The sequence below is a fragment of the Scaptodrosophila lebanonensis genome, unplaced genomic scaffold (assembly GCF_003285725.1).
Source record: "Scaptodrosophila lebanonensis strain 11010-0011.00,11010-0021.00 unplaced genomic scaffold, SlebRS2 tig00000001-arrow-pilon, whole genome shotgun sequence".
In the NCBI taxonomy this organism is placed as follows: Eukaryota; Metazoa; Arthropoda; class Insecta; order Diptera; family Drosophilidae; genus Scaptodrosophila; species Scaptodrosophila lebanonensis.
The window spans coordinates 23,281,512-23,302,821 of NW_022060529.1; the positions used below are offsets into that span (position 1 = coordinate 23,281,512).

The 21,310-nt window shown below is 41.1% G+C and overlaps 3 protein-coding genes across 11 annotated transcripts; 2 read left to right on the forward strand and 1 right to left on the reverse strand.

Moving 5' to 3' along the window:
• Positions 1-832: 832 nt before the first annotated feature.
• On the forward strand, positions 833-3,548 carry LOC115627171. Of its 3 annotated transcripts, XM_030522776.1 has the most exons (5): positions 833-911; positions 979-1,637; positions 1,692-2,712; positions 2,765-3,071; positions 3,147-3,548. In XM_030522776.1, exons 2-5 carry the CDS (start codon positions 988-990, stop codon positions 3,419-3,421), a joined length of 2,253 nt encoding a protein of 750 aa, XP_030378636.1. In that variant the 5' UTR covers positions 833-911; positions 979-987; the 3' UTR covers positions 3,422-3,548. The 3 variants fall into 3 exon arrangements, with proteins under 3 accessions (XP_030378636.1, XP_030378628.1, XP_030378645.1); XM_030522768.1 differs by having other exon boundaries at positions 846-1,637; XM_030522785.1 differs by lacking the exon at positions 3,147-3,548 and having other exon boundaries at positions 897-915; positions 1,692-2,850.
• Positions 3,375-5,711, reverse strand: LOC115627190 (5'-nucleotidase domain-containing protein 3). 3 transcript variants are annotated; one of them, XM_030522797.1, is made up of 7 exons: positions 5,433-5,708; positions 4,904-5,307; positions 4,542-4,837; positions 4,301-4,487; positions 4,091-4,231; positions 3,825-3,976; positions 3,375-3,769 (listed from the first exon to the last, which is right to left on the reverse strand). In XM_030522797.1, the coding sequence occupies exons 1-7, from the start codon at positions 5,698-5,700 to the stop codon at positions 3,565-3,567; spliced, it is 1,653 nt and encodes a 550-aa protein (XP_030378657.1). In that variant the 5' UTR covers positions 5,701-5,708; the 3' UTR covers positions 3,375-3,564. The 3 variants fall into 3 exon arrangements, with proteins under 3 accessions (XP_030378657.1, XP_030378676.1, XP_030378667.1); XM_030522816.1 differs by having other exon boundaries at positions 3,565-3,769; positions 5,482-5,709; XM_030522807.1 differs by lacking the exon at positions 3,375-3,769 and having other exon boundaries at positions 3,848-3,976; positions 4,102-4,231; positions 5,433-5,711.
• Positions 5,712-6,308: 597 nt separating this feature from the next.
• On the forward strand, positions 6,309-18,462 carry LOC115627141 (CCR4-NOT transcription complex subunit 1). Of its 5 annotated transcripts, none has more exons than XM_030522737.1 (10): positions 6,309-7,162; positions 8,488-8,691; positions 8,755-9,303; positions 9,366-9,771; positions 9,836-11,071; positions 11,154-11,933; positions 11,986-14,468; positions 14,871-16,042; positions 16,107-16,466; positions 16,860-17,082. In XM_030522737.1, the coding sequence occupies exons 1-10, from the start codon at positions 7,058-7,060 to the stop codon at positions 16,927-16,929; spliced, it is 7,365 nt and encodes a 2,454-aa protein (XP_030378597.1). In that variant the 5' UTR covers positions 6,309-7,057; the 3' UTR covers positions 16,930-17,082. The 5 variants fall into 5 exon arrangements, with proteins under 5 accessions (XP_030378597.1, XP_030378605.1, XP_030378582.1 ...); XM_030522745.1 differs by having other exon boundaries at positions 11,175-11,933; XM_030522722.1 differs by lacking the exon at positions 16,860-17,082 and adding an exon at positions 17,226-18,462 and having other exon boundaries at positions 6,311-7,162.
• Positions 18,463-21,310: the final 2,848 nt, after the last annotated feature.

A 21,310-nucleotide genomic window follows, 5' to 3' on the forward strand; every position in this document is an offset into this window, starting at 1 on the left:
TTCTCCGATATCGCTGCATAAATCTTCGGAAAATTGACGACCCAGAACATTTTTAATGATTTTGGGTCATTTTTTGCGGTGCAGCTGTATTCGCTCTGTAGTTCTATCGTCATAATTTTTGGTGCACTAATTTCCCGAATTGATCTATTTGCGCCGATTTTGTATAAAACCGCTCACTACACTTGTGTGCTTTTTTGTTGCACAAGCGCGCAAATTTAGTGATATTGATTTTGCAATAGCAGCAGTAAACCCTATGCTCGTCCGTGTCATCTTGAGAGAATCTAAAACTTGAATTCTTTTCTTTTTGCACTCTTGCTTTAACGTTTTGTACTACTATTGGCGCGCACTTTTGGTATAGAGATGATAGTTTGCCTCAAACTGGTGGGGTATTGGTAAATATCGATAAAAAATCATAATGAACCGGTGACAACATTTAAAAAACGGGAAAAAAGGCAAACACGGACTGCCATATTGCAGCCCTGAGAGTGAAGAACACAAACGGACATACACAAATGTTTTACAGCTTAGATTAATTGTATCCATACTTTATTCCTTTATGTATGAATATAATCACCAAATCAACCGATAGTTCCATTGTCAGTTTTAACTCAAGCTTTACCATATCAAATCACAGTACATATTCACATTAGTTACCGTAATTTTCATATGGTTGCTAATTTATTTATACATTTGTATAAAAACTACATATTTTTGAATGCTATCGATAATTTGTGGCGATACTGAAATCGATACAAGGCCATCGATTATGTTAAAAGCCATATTAGCCGGCTTACATTTCTTGCAAATATCATGAAATAAATTTGGTCTAACGAAGTCAAAATGAAGGCCGAAATTATGATCGTGTAACTTCTCAGCTAAAACCAAGTTGTGAGCTTAAGGAATGTACATATGTATGTATGTACATATATATATTTGTAGTTTTAATTTTAGTTTATTCATTTGCATTGAATTGGCAAGCACGTTAACATGCAGATGCAGGCCTTGAACGCTGTTTTCGAAAAACAAAGCGGATCTATTGTTTTTGATGGGAAATATACGAATGAGTATGAGGCCATAAAATTGCTACACACACTTCATAATCGGCCAACCCATGAGCGTATAATCAGAGAGTTTCTGACAGCATTGGAACAGCTCCATCATGTAGAATCAACAGGTGTTGCATCACAAAGACTCCGCGAGGAAGGCAACCAAAAGTACAAATCCTCTAGTGGCGACAAGGAGCTGTTGCTAAGTGCCTGCCGTCTCTATACAGAAGCAATTTTAACAGCTGAAAACGCCAACAATGAGCTGTGCTTGGCGTATGCAAACCGCGGAATGGCTCTGCAGGATTATGGTTACTACAGACAGGCCTATGACGACTGTGCATGTGCACTGGAATTTGGATATCCAAAGAAGCTGCACCACAAATTAATAATGCGACAAGCATATTGTGCTTGGAAGCTGGGAAACTTGGAGCTATTGGAGGAGCACATTCACAGCTTACGCGGTATGCAGCTGAATGAGAGTTTTCAGCGCCAATTGCTTGAACTGCAGGAAAATGTTCAGCATCTAACCCAACATAAAGGAGCCATAGAGGAGCAGCCAGTGTCTGCCGGTGAAAGCAGTGTGCATCAGATGTAAGTAGTTCAACAGCTATCCTTACAGATCCTGAACCAACCAAATACTTACAGCGTCAATGAGGCAAGCAGTCGAGGCCGCTACATGATTGCCAAGGAGCGGATACCACAAGGTTCCATCATTTTTACCGAGAGTGCCGAGTGCTTTGTGCCTCTCGAAAAGCATCTCATTTGTCAGCAATGCGCCGCTACCCAACTGATACCCATTCCATGTCCAAATTGTCATAAGCGTGTCGTTTACTGCTCTCGTCAGTGTAGAGAACGGCACAAAAGCATTCACAAATATGAATGTGCTGCCTATAAAAGAGACCTGCTCCACATGCTGGGTATTTCGCACCTGGCACTACGTCTAGTCCTGACATATCTACCGCTTTTAACGCCACAGCTGCAGAAGCAACGCAATGCAAGCGAACTATGGCATACATTCATCTCGCTTGCCAATGATGACAATGATGATGATATTACGGCACCACAATATCTGAAAACCTTGCGAATGATAACACATCTAGATAAGGTGTCTGAAACGGAACTGACGTACCATATGCTCTGTGCCAATTTGTTGCGGGCTTATCTGTTCGAATGTACCGATTTCTTTGACCAGTTTGCAGACACTTCGGCGCCTAGTGAGGACTGGCAATTATTTATTGCCGCATGTATCCTGCGCAGTTCTGGGCAGCTAATGGTGAATGGTCATGTAGGGGATGCCATTATGCCGATCACTCTGGGGCTTAAGGAGTTCACTCTTTTACAGCCGAAGCTGTGGGATCGTCCGCATCATCTGCAGCTCGGTTCTTTACACAAATTTAGTGCATTTCAGCTTGTAACCGCTATGAATTTACCGCATCTGAGCTTATGCAACCATTCCTGCATTCCCTCAATCCGCACAAAATTCGAAGGTCGTTCGGTTGTTAACTATGCCTTGCGTGACATTGAAGCAAATGAAGAGATTTTTAACTGTTACACTGGGGATTGTAAAACAACCACCTTTAAGGAACGTCGCAAACAACTTAAGAACACTTTTAAATTTCATTGCTGCTGCGTAAATTGCCGGCGCCAACATCCCGATGAGGAATATGTAAATAGCGAAGTTTTAAATTTTGCTGCGTTACAACGCTTAATTTTTCCAGTTTATGTTTGAAACCTACCGCTGCGAAAATCCGAATTGCCGTCAGACTTTTGTGCCTGCAGAAAAAAGTCGTAATTGGTGGAAACAATTGGATGGTGATGTGCTCATTTGTGATGTCTGTAAAGAAGCGCAAAATGTATACTGGTATGAAGATTTTCTTGTCCTATTTGAATACTACCCAAACCCGAAATATCGCCGGGAACTGTTCAAAGAATTCGAGAGAATGAGCAACCATATATTGAATTATCATGTGATAAAACTATATTGGGCGAATGAAATCGTGAATAAGGCATTTAATGCACTGAAAGGTATGCATTTATATATGTATATATACATATATATACATACATAATAAATTTATTATATCGCTTACATTTTCACAGAGGGGTGTCCGCTTGACGATGTGGATTATGAGGAAATAGTTTGTATTATTCGATGGCAATTGGATGGCATAACTATGCGCTATGGTCCAAACTCAATCGAATATATAACCAAGCTTACCTACCTCTGGGATCTGATCGCTTTGGGCAAGTACAAATGCTGCACAAAGAAGATGCAGACCATGCTTGACACACTGAAGTTTATGGCAAGCGAGCCAAAGAACATTTTTCTTAACTACTACCATGACTTTATTGAGCAACATTGCACAAGTGATTAACGTCTAACAAAAACAACAGCAACAACTACATTATAAATTCTCTAGTTAAGCATTAACTTTAAACTGGCACTTTTTGTTCTAAAACTACAGAAATGGTACGATATTATACTTTGTCAGCCCCTGTGTATGCATGTATATGTTGCCTATATAAAATGTGAGGCATATTCGTGTGGCATTACACCTCGTCGGGGGTAAAATGTATGCGATGTTGAAAATTTCAACAAATTCGTTATATCGCTGGTATAGATGTCGGCAAAGCGAAACAGACGCCTAGAGAAGTACGTCGGATTATGGTACGTACGAAAAACGCTCCCGAACTGCTCATTGAATACGTTCTTTGTCTTGTTGCTGTAATATTGAAATTGTTATGGTTGGGGAAGTCTCATTTATTCACTGTGCATACCGCAATTGATCGCGTTCCTCCATCCAATCACGCAGACATTGCTGAGCCGCTTCGCTTTCATTATCCTGCGTGTCCTCTATAAGCTGTGTGAGCATTTGTAACCAGTTGGCACTCTTCTTAAAATCTACACGATTAAGTGTTTTGATTTCATGCTGTAGAAAAATAAAAATATGTAATACACGATTTAGTGTTTTGATTTCATGCTGTAGAAAAATAAAAATATGTAATAGGACTTAGTGTTCTTTGTGAACCATTGCCTAGCTTACCGCCAACTCACTAATAATAGCACCAGTACGCCACCCATGCTTTAATGTTACATCGGCCAAATCGCTATAGGGATGATCACCAAAATAAAGGACTGAATGACCTCGCCAACCCTTCAGTTCTTGCAATTGACGCACGGAACCCTTTATTAATAATTCACTACAGTTAGACACATCAAAGTGATTTGGATTTGTTTATTGATCTTAGCTCACCTCATAGTAGATTTTACCCTTCTCTAATTTAAACACGCGATCCCACAAATGTGAATGAGTTTTCGCATCGTAAAGGCGTATGGGCCGAGATTCATCTGTAAAAAATTTTGGCTTCCGTGCCTGCACTATCACCACATCAAAGAATTCACGCCACTGAGCGCCCACCAGCCAGGTCATACCACAGTTACTACGAAATTAATTAATAGAAAACTTTTTCTTGAAAGTTTTTTACGCTACTCACACGAAAGAAAACGGACTGTTGGTCACCAAAAACAATTTCTTTCCAGAGTTTTGCAACTTCTCAAAATATTGGACAAGCTTCGGATTTTTTTCGATATACTTTTCCGTATCCTTCATTACTGTTGCGTGCATGACGGGATGGCACGATCCCATGGCCGTTTTTATGTCATGAAACACTATCTCCGGATTATAATCAATCCGATTTCCCTCAAAGTACTCAATTACATTGCACAGAAGACACATCTCAGGTACAGAGAACAGATCAGCCAATTGCACCATTTTCGAATTAGTATTATGCTGTAAAAATGGAAAGCTATTAGTATGTTTAAAATAAAATTAATGGAAATGTTCATAGGTACCCACCCTATAGGTGTTGTTTGGACCTTCGACGTATGCTATGGGCAACAAGCGATTATGGTAGAGTTTTAACACCTCTTCCTCAGGGACTTTTGTGCGACCGCGGTACACAGATCCCAATTGCAACTGCAAGAATGAGTCCAATTTAACCAGCAGACCTTTCTCAACGTCATAGTGTAGTCCACGCACCGCAAACGTAGGATCGTAGTCTAGCTCCAGAATTTCATCAGGATACTTGAAACGCTTGACGAGCATCTCGCTAGCCAAATTGTACAGCAAGGATTCCAGTATTGGCTTATAGCAAGCCAGTGTATAGTCATAGTCGAACCCATAAACCTGCACTTCACTCAAATCAAGCTCATTGCACGCAAAAACCGCATCTGGGTGGACATCGACGGGTAGCTTTTTAGCTGCAAATTAACAACATTCACAAATGTACGTAAATATACATACATATAAAGCGGCAATTTAAATCAATTTAACACGGCTAATAATAGAATGCATAACCTATGCCTCTAAAAATTGTAAGGCTTACATTGAAATTTCTTTTTTGTTGCTTCGTAGAGCGCTTGGAAATCACTCACAGTTTTTAGTGTCGTTGGATTGTTAAGAAAGTCGCGCTTTGTCGTTGTTGACGCTGTGCTCAAGCAACGTGTTCTTGTTTTTTCTTTGTCCTTCGGCCATTCGCTTTCGATGACGCCCCATATGGCACCCACTCCGCCCTGGGAATGCATAAAACTGCGCAAAATAACATTATGCTTTAAAATTGCGCGAAAGCTAATGCGATGCGCTACTGAACACATTAAATTTGTTTATTAATTGATCTTAATTATTAAGTATGTAGAGTTGGGCGCTCTCATACGAGCTAAACTAGTGGGTGGCCTATGGGCTGACGATATGTATGGTGTGTATGAAGGACGTGCAGTCTGTTAGATGGCTCGAAATTCAGCTGATTACATGACAGCGCTTACCAGCACTAGCGCATTTACATTTAAAATCACTTTTGCTTTATTTACACATCCAGTAAAAGAATTTTATATGTATTCGTACTACATGGTTAATGCAATTTGTTGCTTTTATTTAATCAGCTGATCACACTAAATAAATCTGAGGAAAATACGGGCACTTAAATGCTAATAATAAACAAAATCAGATCAGGGGATTTTAAAGCTTGTTTCTGTAAATTGATAGAATGACTTGTATGTTTGCAGGAAGTAAAGCGTGCAATTACTTTTTTACTTCTTCAATTGCATTTAAAGAACATATAGTTTATCTTGGGATTGCGGTATAGCTTTTATTTTAGGAATACCCTGGTAAATTAGATTATACCTTAGTACGCTTTATACAATACACTTTCATCTGTTGCGATTCCACTACATGAAACATCGATATAATTATATATCGATATAATATGAACATCCCTGGTGCGAGACCGAGACAGACACGAATAAAAATTAAACGAGGCGAACATATTAGCTCAAAATTAAACGTTCACACCAAATCATTTTCGGCATTTTGTGGCTAAATCTTTGAGTTATTAAATTTCCAGTGATTCTCCTAACATCTAACTGCGACAATATTTCAATAACGTGTGCTGCAAAAGGGCAAATAAATTTCTTTCTGCGAATGTGTGTCTGTGTGTGTGCCCGTGCGTAAGTGCGATTTCATATTCATTCCATTACGTGTGCTGGCAAGATTTCGGCTGAACAAAGACTTAACCAATTGGGCAGCGGACACAAACAGGCGTATATCATTTGGCAGCCGTGGCAGGCGAGACAGATGCATTTTGCAATGTGAGCTGTTGTTGGCCCCCGCCACTGGGGCCACCAGCCAATGTCTTGAAATAATAACAAAAACGTAAACATTTAACGATATCGTTAAGTCATTGGTGAAAATAGGCCTTGTGGCCCTGAGTGCTTTTAAATACTAAGTAGTGATTATTGCGCCGCAGAAAGAAAGAGGTCTTAACTAAGGAGAAGAAGCAGCAGCAGCAGCAACAAATACGTCAATACACCAATACAACTGCCTTGAACGTGTAGATATATGTATAAACATTGCTGACCAGCTAAGCAATTCGGTCATCATACAGCAGCTGCTGGTGGAAAAACAAAAAACGGACATCTCGAGAGACGCACCAATTAGCAATTGATACGTAGAATTATGAACGTAGAGCATCAATTGAAAGCTCCGCTACCGCAGATTTGTAATTTGGTCAAACACGTGAACAAACGAAATTTCAACGAAACCAGCGAACAAATCAAGCAGGTGCGTAAGCAATAATTGTTAACCTTTGAAATATATAATGAAATTTTTGCGAATAACAACGAAAACAATAAAGGCAACGATGACACCGTTCCAAGTGTTGATAAATTTTGCACAATCAATCCGCCAGTGCTGCCATTTAGTAGTAATTTTGCTAGCCTGCATGCAGTAGTGTCATTTCGCTCACTCGTGCATTTCTCCGACGCCATTACAGTTTTGTGTAAAGGCAGAAAAATTTTCTGCACGGCGTTGTGAGAGTTTCTGTAAAAAATACCTTTTTGTTAAGTTAAAAGTTATTTGCAATGTATAAAATTAGGTTAATTGTAAACTTAAAACAATGCACGATGACGTGGTGCGCACACTAGTGTAAAGTTTTTAGTGAAACTGTGCGAAATTAAGTACAAACTATTCCGCAGCAACCGCTGCTGCCGTCAGCTTGTACATATTCACTTTGTGACCCGTGCGGATTTTCCCATTTATGTGTGTGCAATACTTATAACTTTGCTAACATATATTAAAGTGTACCATCTGTGAATCTTTAAACAACCAATAAAAGGTAAAATGAAATACATATTGCATATTGATATGTATGTAATAGCTGTAATTACCTTTTGTCCCCAATTTGCTCAGTTTGCGACTCAACGCCAACACACATTTCCAAACATCCACTTACCCGTCCAAAGTTTTCATATCCCCAACTTGAGCTAGTCTCTGTGTGTGTAATTTTTTCTCGTTTCGCATTTTTGTTATGGAGCAGCTGCGCTGCGCTTGTGTCTGCGGCTACAGCTGTTGTCGTCTCGCTTCTGCGTACATTTCGTTAAGTTTTGCTGGAACCTATGGTGGATGTTGTTTTTATTTCGCCGGGCAAGCTGCAGAAGAGACGAAAGGAAGATAATCAGCAAATCATACAAAAATTTGAAAAATTACTTTAGCAAGTCGAGTTTTAATTTTCGAACCGAATGAGTTGTCAAACTATCTATGTATATTAAATCTCAATTAAAAAATGCGCTTTTTTTTAATACGACACACAATTTTGTACATAGACACATTTACCAAAAGACAACCCTGTGCGTTTGACTTGTCAAAATTCCGAAGTGTGCGATGAAAATCAAATAAAAAACGCCTAGAACAATTGCTTCTATCTAATATTGCATGTTATTTGTTAAGCACCCAGTAACCTTCCATGTGCCCCCGCTCGCAAAATGCTGCTGCGGCATGCCAAAATGGCGAGGTAAACATGTCGTGTTTGCAGCTCTTGGAAGTGCTTCATTTAGAGGTGCATTTACCAATAGCTCAGAGGTTTTATTTTTCTTCATTTTGTCTTGCAGTTTATCCAAGATAACGGACTCGAAGCGGATCGTACCAGTCTCCGTTATCTGTTCACGGTACTCAACTTCAACGACCCGGCCCCAAACGTTACGGCCCAACTGCAGGCAAAGCTTTTGGGCGCTCATCTGCAGCGGCAGCTGCATTGTTCCTCATTTATCTCTAATATATGTTTTGCCTTTGACCAGCATTTTGCTAAACACAAAGTAAGTACGGAGCTCCTACGCAACTACGGTACCATTCAATTAATAATGCTTGTTCGTCGATAGGGTCTCAAGCCCCCTGCAATTGTTGAACTCATTGCCCAAGTATCCAAGTTAACAGGCATTAATAAGCTCTGCGAGTGCGTCTTCGCCCTAGCGGTGACACATTCGTCTTACCCTGAGCTGCGTAATTGTGCACATGAGAATCTACATCGCATTCTGCCTGAACTCTTAGACTCTTATCTGTGTAACAAGAACGCTTCAGCTTCCTCAGTCAGCGGCTTGCATGAGATTTCGTCTGAACTGTTGCAGTTCTTGTTATCATCTTTGAGTGAATACGTTTCGCCACAGCTGGAAGCACAGTTTTTGGTCAAGCTACGTGAGGAGTTTCCACGGTCAGCGGTGCCGTTGGTCCTAGCTCCGTTCCTCTATCGTGCCCCCATAACCGGCACGACGACGCACGGCGCGAATAGTAACGAAACTGATGCAGAAGAAACGACGGCATCACCGAGCACCAACAATTGCAATTCCTCCGATGCGGGGAGTTTAAATTTAAACGAGGTTGGCATTGAAGACATCTATGACCATTTATGCGAGATAATATTTACAAACCAGGTCAGTTGCATACACTTTTTTTCTCTGAATCCTTAAATATAATATTGCGTTATTCATTTCAGGGTAAAAATAATATTATGGACACATCTTGGATTAATTTAATCCTTGAAATCGGTTATGAATTTACATCGAGCGTTGAAGAGTGCAAAAATCATCTCCGTTGTGGTGGCTCCCGTGAACTACAGGCAAAAGATGTCGCAAAAATTGTTGGACTTATGTGCCGACGTCACTCGTCGCTGCTCGACTGCAATGTAAACCTACCGACCCCAGCAAATTTCTGGCCGGGACAAGGGCAAGCATCACAATCTCAACAGAATACTACCAACAACAATGATGGCAGCGAGCCGACCGGTGATAAAAAGGACAAAAAGGAGACCACAGATGCCACGCAAACATGGAAACCTGATGTTTTTGTGCAAGCGCTCAAAGAGTTGGTGCCACAACTCAACTGGAAAGATGTGTGCATGGGTAAGTGACAGTAATGTTAACATACGTTCTGGACATACCGTGATCTAATGATTTATGAATACAGAGCTCGACCATCCCGAGTTCGTGCTCAAGGATCGAATCGGACTGGATCTGCTGCTGACGATCTTCCGCCTCGCCACACAGTCGAATATTTTTCCACATCCAGAATGCATTTACCGTCACTGGCAAAACACAGAGGGACAATTGTCGCTCATCACAACGATGCTGAATAATCCTGACTTGTTCTCTTTCGCCGACTTTGTCTTTAGCTCACCGGCCCTGGAAGTGTTGAAAACGGCACCTGATGCAGACAATAAAGAAATATCAGCATGGAAGTCCCTACATCTTGTGGAAGTGCTTTTGCACATTGCAGACAAGGGCTATTACACACAGGTTCATGAGCTCTTCAAATTTCCAGCACAAAACTGTCCGGATGTTCTATTCCTTGCCTTATTGCATATAAATCCGCCGCTGACGCCATTGCGCCAAGATCTGTTCAATCAACTGATACCGACATTTTTGAGCAATCATCCCAACTCCAATGCCATACTGGCCAGTGCTTGGAGCTCAACAAACTTCCAGCTACGCCCCCACATTATGAATGCCATGTCAGAATGGTACCTACGAGGCAGTGATTTCGACCAGGTGAAACTATCGCGCATTCTAGACTTGGCTCAAGACCTAAAAGCACTGTCGTCACTACTGAACGCCCGATCCTTCCTCTTTATCATCGATCTCGCCTGCCTAGCATCGCGACGAGAATATTTAAAATTAGAAAAATGGCTTAGCGACAAGATCAGAGACCATGGCGAGCCCTTTATGCAGGCAATGATTAAGGTGCTGCAACGTCGCTGCCCACAAGTAACTAATACTAAGGTGCCGGAGGACCAACTACCATCTAAGCAGGCTCAGCTTTTGCCCGAGACTGTCACAACCATGATTAACTGTTTGCAAGCGTGCATCAATAATTGCATTCAGCCCGACACCGCAGAGATAATTATGCAAATGGCAGCCAACGTTGCAATTATGGCGAACAAGGCGCGTGCCCAGCAACAGGCTGGTCCGCAGGGCCTTGTGCCGCCGCCACCACCGAGCATTTTACGCGGTCACCACGGAATGGATTTGCCCGGACTTGTACCCGGATCGGTGCCACCGCCTCCACAACAGCCTTTTTCAGGCAATCTGAACGCACAACAAATGTTTGGACCCGGCATGGATCCATTGGCTAATCTCTCAAACAATCTGGCCGGTCTCAACATTGGCGGACCAAATGGAGCTTTCAATTTTGGCAATATGCTGAGTGAGTATATCTTTGTTTGTGTGTCCTATTTTGTCTATAATCATATGTTTTGTGTTGTATATAATCGCATGAATGGCTACAGACAACTTGGTTTCTACTCCAGCCTCTCCGTCGCGCCTTATGAATCCAGGCGCCAATCCGTATCCGCTCAATCCCATGCAAATGCCGGCGCCTCCACCGAATGTTGGTAATTTGGGTCGCATGCTGCCAACTGGACCGCAGCCAACACCCACACCACCCAATCCCAACAATCCCGTTATGGCAGATTTGCAGATACCCGTTTCGAAGGAGGTGGAGGATGAGGCCAACTCTTACTTTCAGCGTATCTACAACCAACAACCGAATCCGGCCCTTTCTATCGACGAAGTTTTGGATATATTGCAACGATTCAAAGAGTCCAGCAATCGACGGGAAAATGAGGTCTTCCTCTGCATGCTGCGGAATCTTTTCGAAGAGTATCGCTTTTTCTCACGCTATCCTGATAAGGAGCTGCAGATAACGGCCCAACTGTTTGGCGGCATCATCGAGCGCAATCTTGTGCCAACTTTTGTGGCATTGGGACTTTCGCTGCGCTGCGTTTTAGATGCATTGCGAAAGCCCGAGGGCTCCAAGCTTTATTATTTTGGTGTGACTGCACTCGATCGATTCAAAACGCGCCTTCACACCTACAACAAGTACTGTGAGCACATTCGCTCTATACCACACTTCTCAGATTTTCCACCACATCTGATCCAGTACGTGGATTATGGCATGCATGGACAGGAGCCGCCGTCGCAAAAGTTGATCGGGCTGAGTAACACAATTCCCACGGCCATAGCACCGGGATCAGTGGAACCCCTATATCGCGCCAACTCTGTGCCGAGTGAGTGCTATATTAATTTATTAATTTCATTTTACTGAAATTTATGTCTTAGGTAACATGCCGGCAGCTCCGCCAACACAGAAGCCGCCCATGATTGTGACACATGCAACTCGAATGAAATCTATTGCAAATGCCACTAATATCGACACTCTGCTTGTGGCCAATCAAGAGGAAAAGATCACTGTTCCTCCAGAGCCCGTGCAGGACAAAACTGCCTTTATTTTCAATAATCTAAGCCAGCTGAACATACCGCAGAAATGCGAGGAAATCAAGGAGATCATGACCAAAGAATATTGGCCCTGGTTGGCACAGTATCTCGTACTCAAGCGAGCATCTATGGAATTCAATTTTCACACGTTGTATTACAATTTCCTAGATGCGCTCAAAAACGGCGAAATCAATCGCTTCGTGACGAAGGAGACATTGCGCAATATAAAAGTGTTGCTACGCTCAGATAAGGGCGTAATCAACTTCTCCGACCGCAGTCTGCTCAAAAACCTGGGCCACTGGCTGGGAATGATGACTCTGGGTCGCAATCGCCCCATTCTGCAGCTTGATCTCGACTTAAAGTCGCTGCTCGCAGAAGCCTATCACAAGGGCCAGCAGGAGCTGCTATTTGTCGTCCCCTTTGTCGCCAAGATTCTGGAATCATCGGCAAAATCGCGCATCTTCAAATCGCCGAATCCTTGGACAATGGGCATCATGTATGTACTTGGCGAGCTGCATCAAGAACCGGATCTGAAATTAAACCTGAAGTTTGAAATCGAAGTGCTGTGTAAAACTTTAAACCTAGAGTTGGCAAAGCTAAGACCTGTTATTTATCTGAAAGATCCATCACGGGCGATGCAAATTGACCAGCAAATGTCGCAACCGAAGCCAAGGCCACCAGAGCCGCCAGTCCAACCACCGCCAAGTCAACCGGTGGCTCCACCGACCGAAGTCGATCCACAGGCGATGATGATGAGTACCTCCAACTCAAATAATGCACCCAGTTCGGTATCCTCACCTAATCTGCCCACAGATCCGGGACAAGTGGTGCTGCCTCCGCCAGAGCCGCGGTACTCATACCTGGAGGTGAACGTGACTAATTTCCAGCTTATTTCCCAGCAATTAGTACTGCCCTCGAACATACCATTTCTACATGCCAATCCTGGCATCAAACTCATTGTTGTCAATGCTATCGAGCGCACAATCACTGACTGGTTGCAGCCCGTCGTGGATCGAAGCATTCGCATAGCGTGCGCCACCACAGAACAGATAATACGCAAAGACTTTGCCCTGGATGGTGACGAGAATCGCATGCGAACCGCTGCCCATCAAATGGTGCGAAATCTGGCTGCCGGTATGGCAATGATAACAGGCAAGGACGAAATTGCTCGTACCATTAGTCAAAACCTACACAAGGCGTTTATGGCTGCATTGGCGGGTGTACCCAGCATGTCCGAAATCCAATCTGCCTCCGTACAATTGGCCAATGAAAATGTGGAACTCGTCTGCGCCTTTGTGCAAAAGATTTCGGCAGAGAAATCGGCATTGGAAATCGATCGACGTCTATCTACCGATTTTGAGACGCGCAAAATTGCGCGTGAGGAGGGTAGTCGTTTTGTTGATGCGAATATATTAAGCTATCAACAGGATCGTCTGCCCGAGCCAGTACGTCTAAAGGTAGGACCGGCGCCCGCCACTTTATATGCCGTCTATTCGGAGTTTGCGCGCAGCATTCCAGGCTTCCAGCAAATGAGCGATCGCGACATTGCGATGTTTGTGCCCAAGCCACAAGATTTGCCACCACCCAATGTTTTTGCCAATGATGAATCGAGTATGGTATATGCTGAAGTGGCCAGCAAGATGGAGGCATTCATGAACTCAGCAATTGGTTTGCCCGCGCTACAATTGCAGGCGAGCAAGATGCACATACTGCTTAATGCGCTAATGGCCACTAGACGCCTAAGAGACCAAGATTCAGCTTTCAATCTGTTACAGCGTGCCGTCGAGGGCCTGACAGAGGGTTTGATCAGTGTGCAGGAACACATGGAACAGATCAAACTCTATCGTGACATTCATCTGCGCATTCTCAGTCTATTGCACAACAGCTTTGGTGCGCCAAATACGGAGCGTGCGGTGACCAAGTGCTTCTTCGATCAGCGCGAAGATGTGCGCTACAATGTAGAAGCAGCGCGCGCCCTCATCACAGCGCATTTCGTCAATCTCGGTCAATTCGATTGCATGTTGCGCGACTGCATAGATAATGGAAACAACTTTGTAGCCATCTCCTTTGCCATTGCACTTCTAGAGCGCTTGATTGTAGAAGACCGAACGATCAATGTCGTCTCAGACAATGAATTCATGGCGACAGTCGAGGTTCTGGGTCGTCTCCCACAACATCGTCACAGGTATCCAGAGTGCATTGTCAATGCCATAGAAACGCTCTGGTCTGGCAATTTAAATCCCGTCGACTATGGCCCGTTCAACACTGGAGATCGTTACGTACCCGGCGCTTTGCACTACATTCACTCCGGCATGCATCATGTACGGGTAAGTGTCCGAATCGAGTGTAAAATGTCTAAACGTTTAACCGATACCATCTGATATTGATATTATTGGTGCATGTTCACCAGAGCTGTTCAATCAGTGATCATACGAAGTGTGGAAGGTCTAGCTAGTTCCATTCCGTAAAATTTAAAAGTACACACAAACTCAGGTTGCCCACTACAGGCTGCTCTACCCACTTCAAATGTTTCTCATGAGTTTTTGTTAACGTTTTGCTTGTGGATATAAACATATCTAATGAGCTATTCAATGAGTCAACTCAAGTAGATTTTGCTATACAACTATTTTATGTATTGTGAGAGTTGGTTTGTTTGTTACAGACGTTTTATATCGATTGCCTTTCTTTTCGTATTGTTTTAAACAAAATCCAAATTTCTATAATTGCAGTCATGCGACACTGATGACCCGCCCGGGCTGCAAGAGAAAACCGAATTCCTGCTCAAGGACTGGGTTGCCCTCTTCTCGCAACAAAATCAACAGACGACCAGGGACGCTCGTAACTTTGGCTCCTTCGTACAGAAGATGAACACCTATGGAATCCTGAAGACGGACGATCTCATCACGCGCTTCTTTCGCCAGGCCACGCATATCTGCACCGATGTGGTCTATCGCATGTTTTCTGAACCGGGTTTGCCTGTCAATCAGGCTAAAAATAAGATATTCCAATGGGTTGATGCCTTTGTACATTTGATCGCCATGCTGGTTCGACACTCGGGCGAGGTTGGCAATCCCACAACTAAAATCAATTTACTTAACAAGGTGTTGGGTATTGTGCTTGGGACACTATTGAAGGATCAGGATCTGCGCGGCGTCGGATTCCAGCAGGTGGGCTATCATCGATTTTTCATGATGCTCTTTATGGAACTGTGCTCGGCCGATCCCATACTTGAATCACTGATGCAGAGCATCGTATCGGCCTTTGCTCACAGCTACCATCAGCTCAACCCAAGCGTGGCGCCCGGCTTCTGCTTTGCTTGGCTAGAGCTAATTTCACACCGCGTGTTTCTCGGCCGCATCCTTGTCCAGATACCTGGCCAGAAAGGCTGGCCACTATACGCACAGCTGCTGCAGGATCTGTTTAAATATCTGGCACCCTTCCTGCGCAACACTGAACTGGGCAAGCCTGTCCAGATGCTATACAAGGGTACGCTGCGTGTACTACTCGTGCTGCTCCACGACTTCCCCGAGTTCCTGTGCGACTACCACTTTGGATTCTGTGACACGATACCGCCGAACTGTGTCCAGATGCGGAACATCATCTTATCGGCCTTTCCACGCAACATGCGTCTTCCTGACCCGTTCACGCCCAACCTGAAGGTGGATATGCTCTCGGACAGCAGCAATGCGCCAAAGGTGTGCAGCAACTACATAGGAAACATACAACCACCAAGCTTCAAGAAGGATCTTGACTCGTACTTGAAGGCTCGTTCGCCTGTGACATTCTTATCTGAGCTGCGTGGTCACTTGCAGGTTACCAGCGAGCCAGGTACGCGCTACAACATGGCGCTAATGAATGCCCTGGTCATGTACGTTGGCACTCAAGCAATTGCACTAATCAGGTATTTTTTAGAAGCATTAAGCCGACAACAAAAATTTGTTATTAATTTCTGGTTTCTTTCGCAGGAACAAAAACTTTGTACCCAACACATCGAATATTGCGCACAGCGCGCATATGGATATTTTCCAGAATTTGGCTGTGGACTTGGATACAGAGGGGCGCTACCTGTTCCTGAATGCAATTGCTAATCAATTGCGTTACCCGAACAGTCATACGCACTACTTCAGTTGCGCTGTTTTGCACCTCTTCGCCGAGGCCAATTCTGAGGCAATCCAAGAGCAAATAACACGCGTTCTCCTGGAGCGTCTCATTGTAAATCGTCCACATCCCTGGGGTCTGTTGATCACTTTTATTGAGCTGATCAAGAACCCCATATACAAGTTCTGGGATCACGAATTCGTGCATTGTGCACCTGAGATTACCAAGTGAGTGGAGCGTAGTCTTTGCCTATATTTTTTATACTATTAGCTTCGTAGTAGAGTAAAAGTGTAGTGCGTTAACACGGTTGCCACTTTTTATTTGCCATAATCATTCCAGTGTTTTTTATTTGTATTACTATTATTAACTTTAGGAAATATAAGAAATCCTAACCACAAAGGCTAAAAATGGCGACAAAATAACGAATTGCATGTTTCCTAAACAAATTGTATTTTGGTTAAAACGATGTGTGCGCTTAAATTTTGTAATCCACTTCTAATTAAAATAGGTTGAGGGTGACAACCGTGTTTTCTAGAGTAGTTTTGCTTTAACCCCTCCTTATCTTAATCACAGCTTAACACTGCATGCGTCATTTACAATTTTCCCCGTCTTGCTTTCAGATATTTTGGTGAATGTCTGATTATAGTTAAGCGGTTTGAGCGTTTGAACTTCATGCAGTGTGCAACGTAGCAAGAGTTTTATGATCAAAATGATTGCAATTGTTCCGAACACAAACCATATAATATTGGCTTTAAGCATGATTTTTACTATTTGTTACTTTTATACAACGCACCTTGTTTTAGGATAACACAAATGAAAAATCATTAAACAGAAAACAGAAAATGTGTGAGCAAATAGACGAATACCTTTTAAGAAAGTAATTTAATTGCATTTAATTTAATATAATTTTTTAATGGTCAACGCAAAACGAGGTCTATCCATTCACTATATTTATTTCTTTACAAAATGCTCTTTAATACTTTTAGGCTGTTCGAGTCCGTGGCGCGCTCCTGTCTGGCCAAATCGAATGTTACACAGCAGCTGAACATGTCCGGTGATGGCGAGAGCTCGGATGTCAGCATCAACTGAGAAAACGCTACTGTCAGACGCTTTTGCATGGAAGTTTGTGCGCTGAAACGCAGGCACCAGCACCAAAGGCAGCAAAAGCAACCCTAAATTCAATTATGCTAACGGATTTTGTTTAGTTTTTATAGTGAATCGTTTTAAGGAAAGAGTGGAAATAAGTAGCGAGGCCAGACAACACTGGAGATAAACATAAATACGATGAATTATTCGATATTTAATAGAATGCGAAAAGATAACATTTTAAATGCCGCAAGCAAATGTTGAAAATTTTAATTCAATACTTGTATTATAATTGATATAAAAAGCTAGCCCGAAGTGTATGTAAACTAAAAAATCAAAACGAAAAAAAAAACCTTTTAAAAAAATCGAAAAAATGGAAACAAAAAAAATTGCAAAATGTACACGAAAATGCAAAAAACTAACAATGCGATGTAAATAGTTGTTGTTGCTACATAAACAAACAATAACAACAACAAAATGAACACGTAGCAACAACGGCAAGATCATTTAAATTTATATAACTATTCATATACAATGTAACTACTTATATTCTCATCCAATATTTATGAATACGAATCAAATTTATTTGTACAATTCATTTCTCAAGTCAAATTCGAGTTGTCAAAGTAGCTTACTTAATGAATATTTGCTACAGATTTTTCGTTAGATATTTGTATTAATTAATTTTAAAATGTACACTCAAAAACAACTTGAAGAAGTCAACTTTCACCTGCGCATGCTGTTTTGTTAATTTTTCCTTTTAAAGACTTCGAACTACAAGCCTGCGCCGAAACAGATTTTTTCTTCTTTAATTGAATTTTATATATTTATATATTTCTACAATATTAAAATACAGTGTGTATATCAATATTAAAGCAGGAAAATAAAATAATTTTAATGTTCAGCCTATGTTTACGATATTTTAGAGTACACTACTAAATGTTATTAGCAATCTGTTCAAATTAACAATGAATCAATGAATCCTGCTAATCAATCCCCTTTCACTGCAAACACAAACACACGCCGAACGACATTAGCTTACATTATTATTATTAAAGAAACTTATGCATAAATTCATTGTATTTACGCACGTAACTTTGTATTTGAAATTAAACTGAAACTGAATTGAAATCGAAACCAAGTATGTTCAAAAATCAGAGTCATCATGTGCAGTAACAGTGTGGAAAGGGCATGAATGCGGTGTTATCTGTTACAACACACTTAAAACAAACTCATTTATATAGACAAATCGAACAGCATACGCAACAAATGTCAAGTACATTAACAACCACGATATCTAACAGATGTTAACATTGAATAGCGTAGAAACTCCAACATAATAGCTCGTAATCGTTACCGACGGTTCTTATGTAAAAATGCGTTCAAACACAATGATTATTATACATAGAAGTCTATATATGTATGAAAGCTGCAACAAAACGAAGAAAACTTTACAAATAATCCAATACAATTGATATAAGTTACGTTATTGAATAAGAGAAACAAAATATATATATGTATAAATGGCAAAAATTTTAAAAACATGCCCGTCTTCTTCCTTTCTGGGGTGGAGTGCTAACTCTTATTTATAAGCATAAGCATTTTAATTTTTCCAATGGTTTTATTGTAAACCTTCATACCTAGTCTAATGAAAATGTACCTGTATGGTTAGGAGGTACATATGTTCATCCAACGATTCCGATTCAGGAGAAGGTTAACATGAACAAACAATAATAATAATTATTTATAAGGAGCAAAATGAATTTTAAATCAGGAAAAAATGCCATCCCCACATGGGAATAAACAGTGTGTACAGGAGAGGCTTTTTTAATTAATTGTGCTGTGGTTTTCCAACTCATCGCCATTCGCATTGTAAATTAAAGCAGTTATCAAGCAGTGCATGGCAAGCGATATACTGTCAAGGAGGCTATGTAATACAATTTATAATTTCAATTGATCATAGCTTCTATGTACCTACTATTTAAAAGTTTGGCCCTAATTTTCTTAGCTTTATTGTTGGTGAAGATGTCCCATTGAAATTGTACAGAGCCACGGATCTATTAGCCGATATCCAAGAAACTATGCCGTATAGCATAATTGCAACGTTTTCTACGGATTTAAGCGTTCAACCCCGAAAATGCTGGTCAGTATTCAGCATCAGCAGAAAGTACATTGCAAATAAATATGTACAGAACAATGTACATAAATTGACAAAAGTTGAAGAAAATAAATGAAACAAAGTTCAGTTACCGGAGATAAATTTCATAAAATGACATACATACATATGTATGTATGTATGTATTTCTTTGTCAGACTAGTCTTGTATGTACATACATATGTATGTACAAAAATATGTACATATATACATACATAATTTGTACGTTTTCAATTTAATTCAAATATGTAGGTTCAAGGGTATAGACATATGTACATACTTACATAAAAATGCGTAGGCAGCTTTTACCAAAGGGGGGAGCCAATAAATTAAAATTTTGATTAAATAATGCTCGATGCACTTAAAAAATAACTTATGCATATGATCAATGAAAAAACTTCAACAAATCCAACTCAGATCCATTTTAAGGCGAAATAGTGCGTCATAATAAGGAACGTGTGGTCAACATTATATGGCAAAAATTTTTGTCTGGGAGGCAACGGACCCTCCCCCCCTGCCAACGCCCTTGCTTACATACACATACATTTGTACATATGTAGGTATGTAGCTTCGGCGAAGACTAACATAACTCCTTAGTAAGATATTTTACAAATCTTGATAATTTACAGTAATACTCCTTGTTTTTGCATCAAAAATATATGTACATATACATATGTATATATTTATGACAGAACTCTGAGTTGGTTATAATTGAATGCAAAATTGAAAATATACATACATATGTATTTATGTACATACCCACATACATGACATACATACATGTGTCACATGTATGTATCTACATACATATGTAGCTTCAAATTTGTTTACGATACGTGAATGTGTATGCATGTATGTACATACATATATACATGTTTGTAGCTCCAATTGCTTATAGCAACTTAATCAGTTTTTCTATATTATAGGCCGTGTCAGCCAGACTACAGTGTGGGCGTGCAGGTGCCATATTATATGTGTGTGTATGTGCATATATATGTACATTCATATGTATGTATGTATATGTGTAAATTTACTTGCTTTGGGGGAAACGAAAGCTTATTTGATTGAAAAAGGGCTTTTGAACAATAGTCACATATGTATATACATATGTATGTACATATGTAAGTACCTACACATGAACATATGTATGCATTTATCTACATGTGTAAAAAGTATGTATGTATGTACATATACATACATATCTGCTGACACGATTCCAGTAAATGGCGACACGTATTAATTGAAATGCTACAGTCATCGCTGCTGCTTTTGCAGTTACTTGTTTGTTTTTTTTGTTGCTAATGCACATGAATTTGTCATAAGCAGAAATAAAAACTGGTATTTATTGTATGTAGATGTAAATGTGTATGTATGTATGCATGTACGTACATATATGAACATGTATGTATACATACAAATGTACATCTGTATGTGGTGTGCGCGCTCGGCAACAAAGGCAAACAGGGACGGGCAAACAACATAACAAAATGTGGCACACTTACGTTTTGCGCCAACACTAACGCCGACGTCGGCGTCGCAGTTGCTTCAAAAAATTCCCCTGACATGCACATAATGTGCTGGGAGTTGAGTCTATATACATATATATGTATATGTATTCTGAAAATGAGCTTTCCATATAGCGTTTGAACGTTCTTAGAAATGCGCGCGTGTGTGACAAAATGAGAGAAAGAGAGCGAGAGAAGGCGAGTTTCGTTAAAAAGCTCCCAAGCAGCAGAACAAAAACGGCCCCCAACACTGTCACGTGCTCGAATGTGTATGTATCTGTAGCTGTCGCTCAGCATATGTGGCGCTGTTGCTACGTTTTGTAGC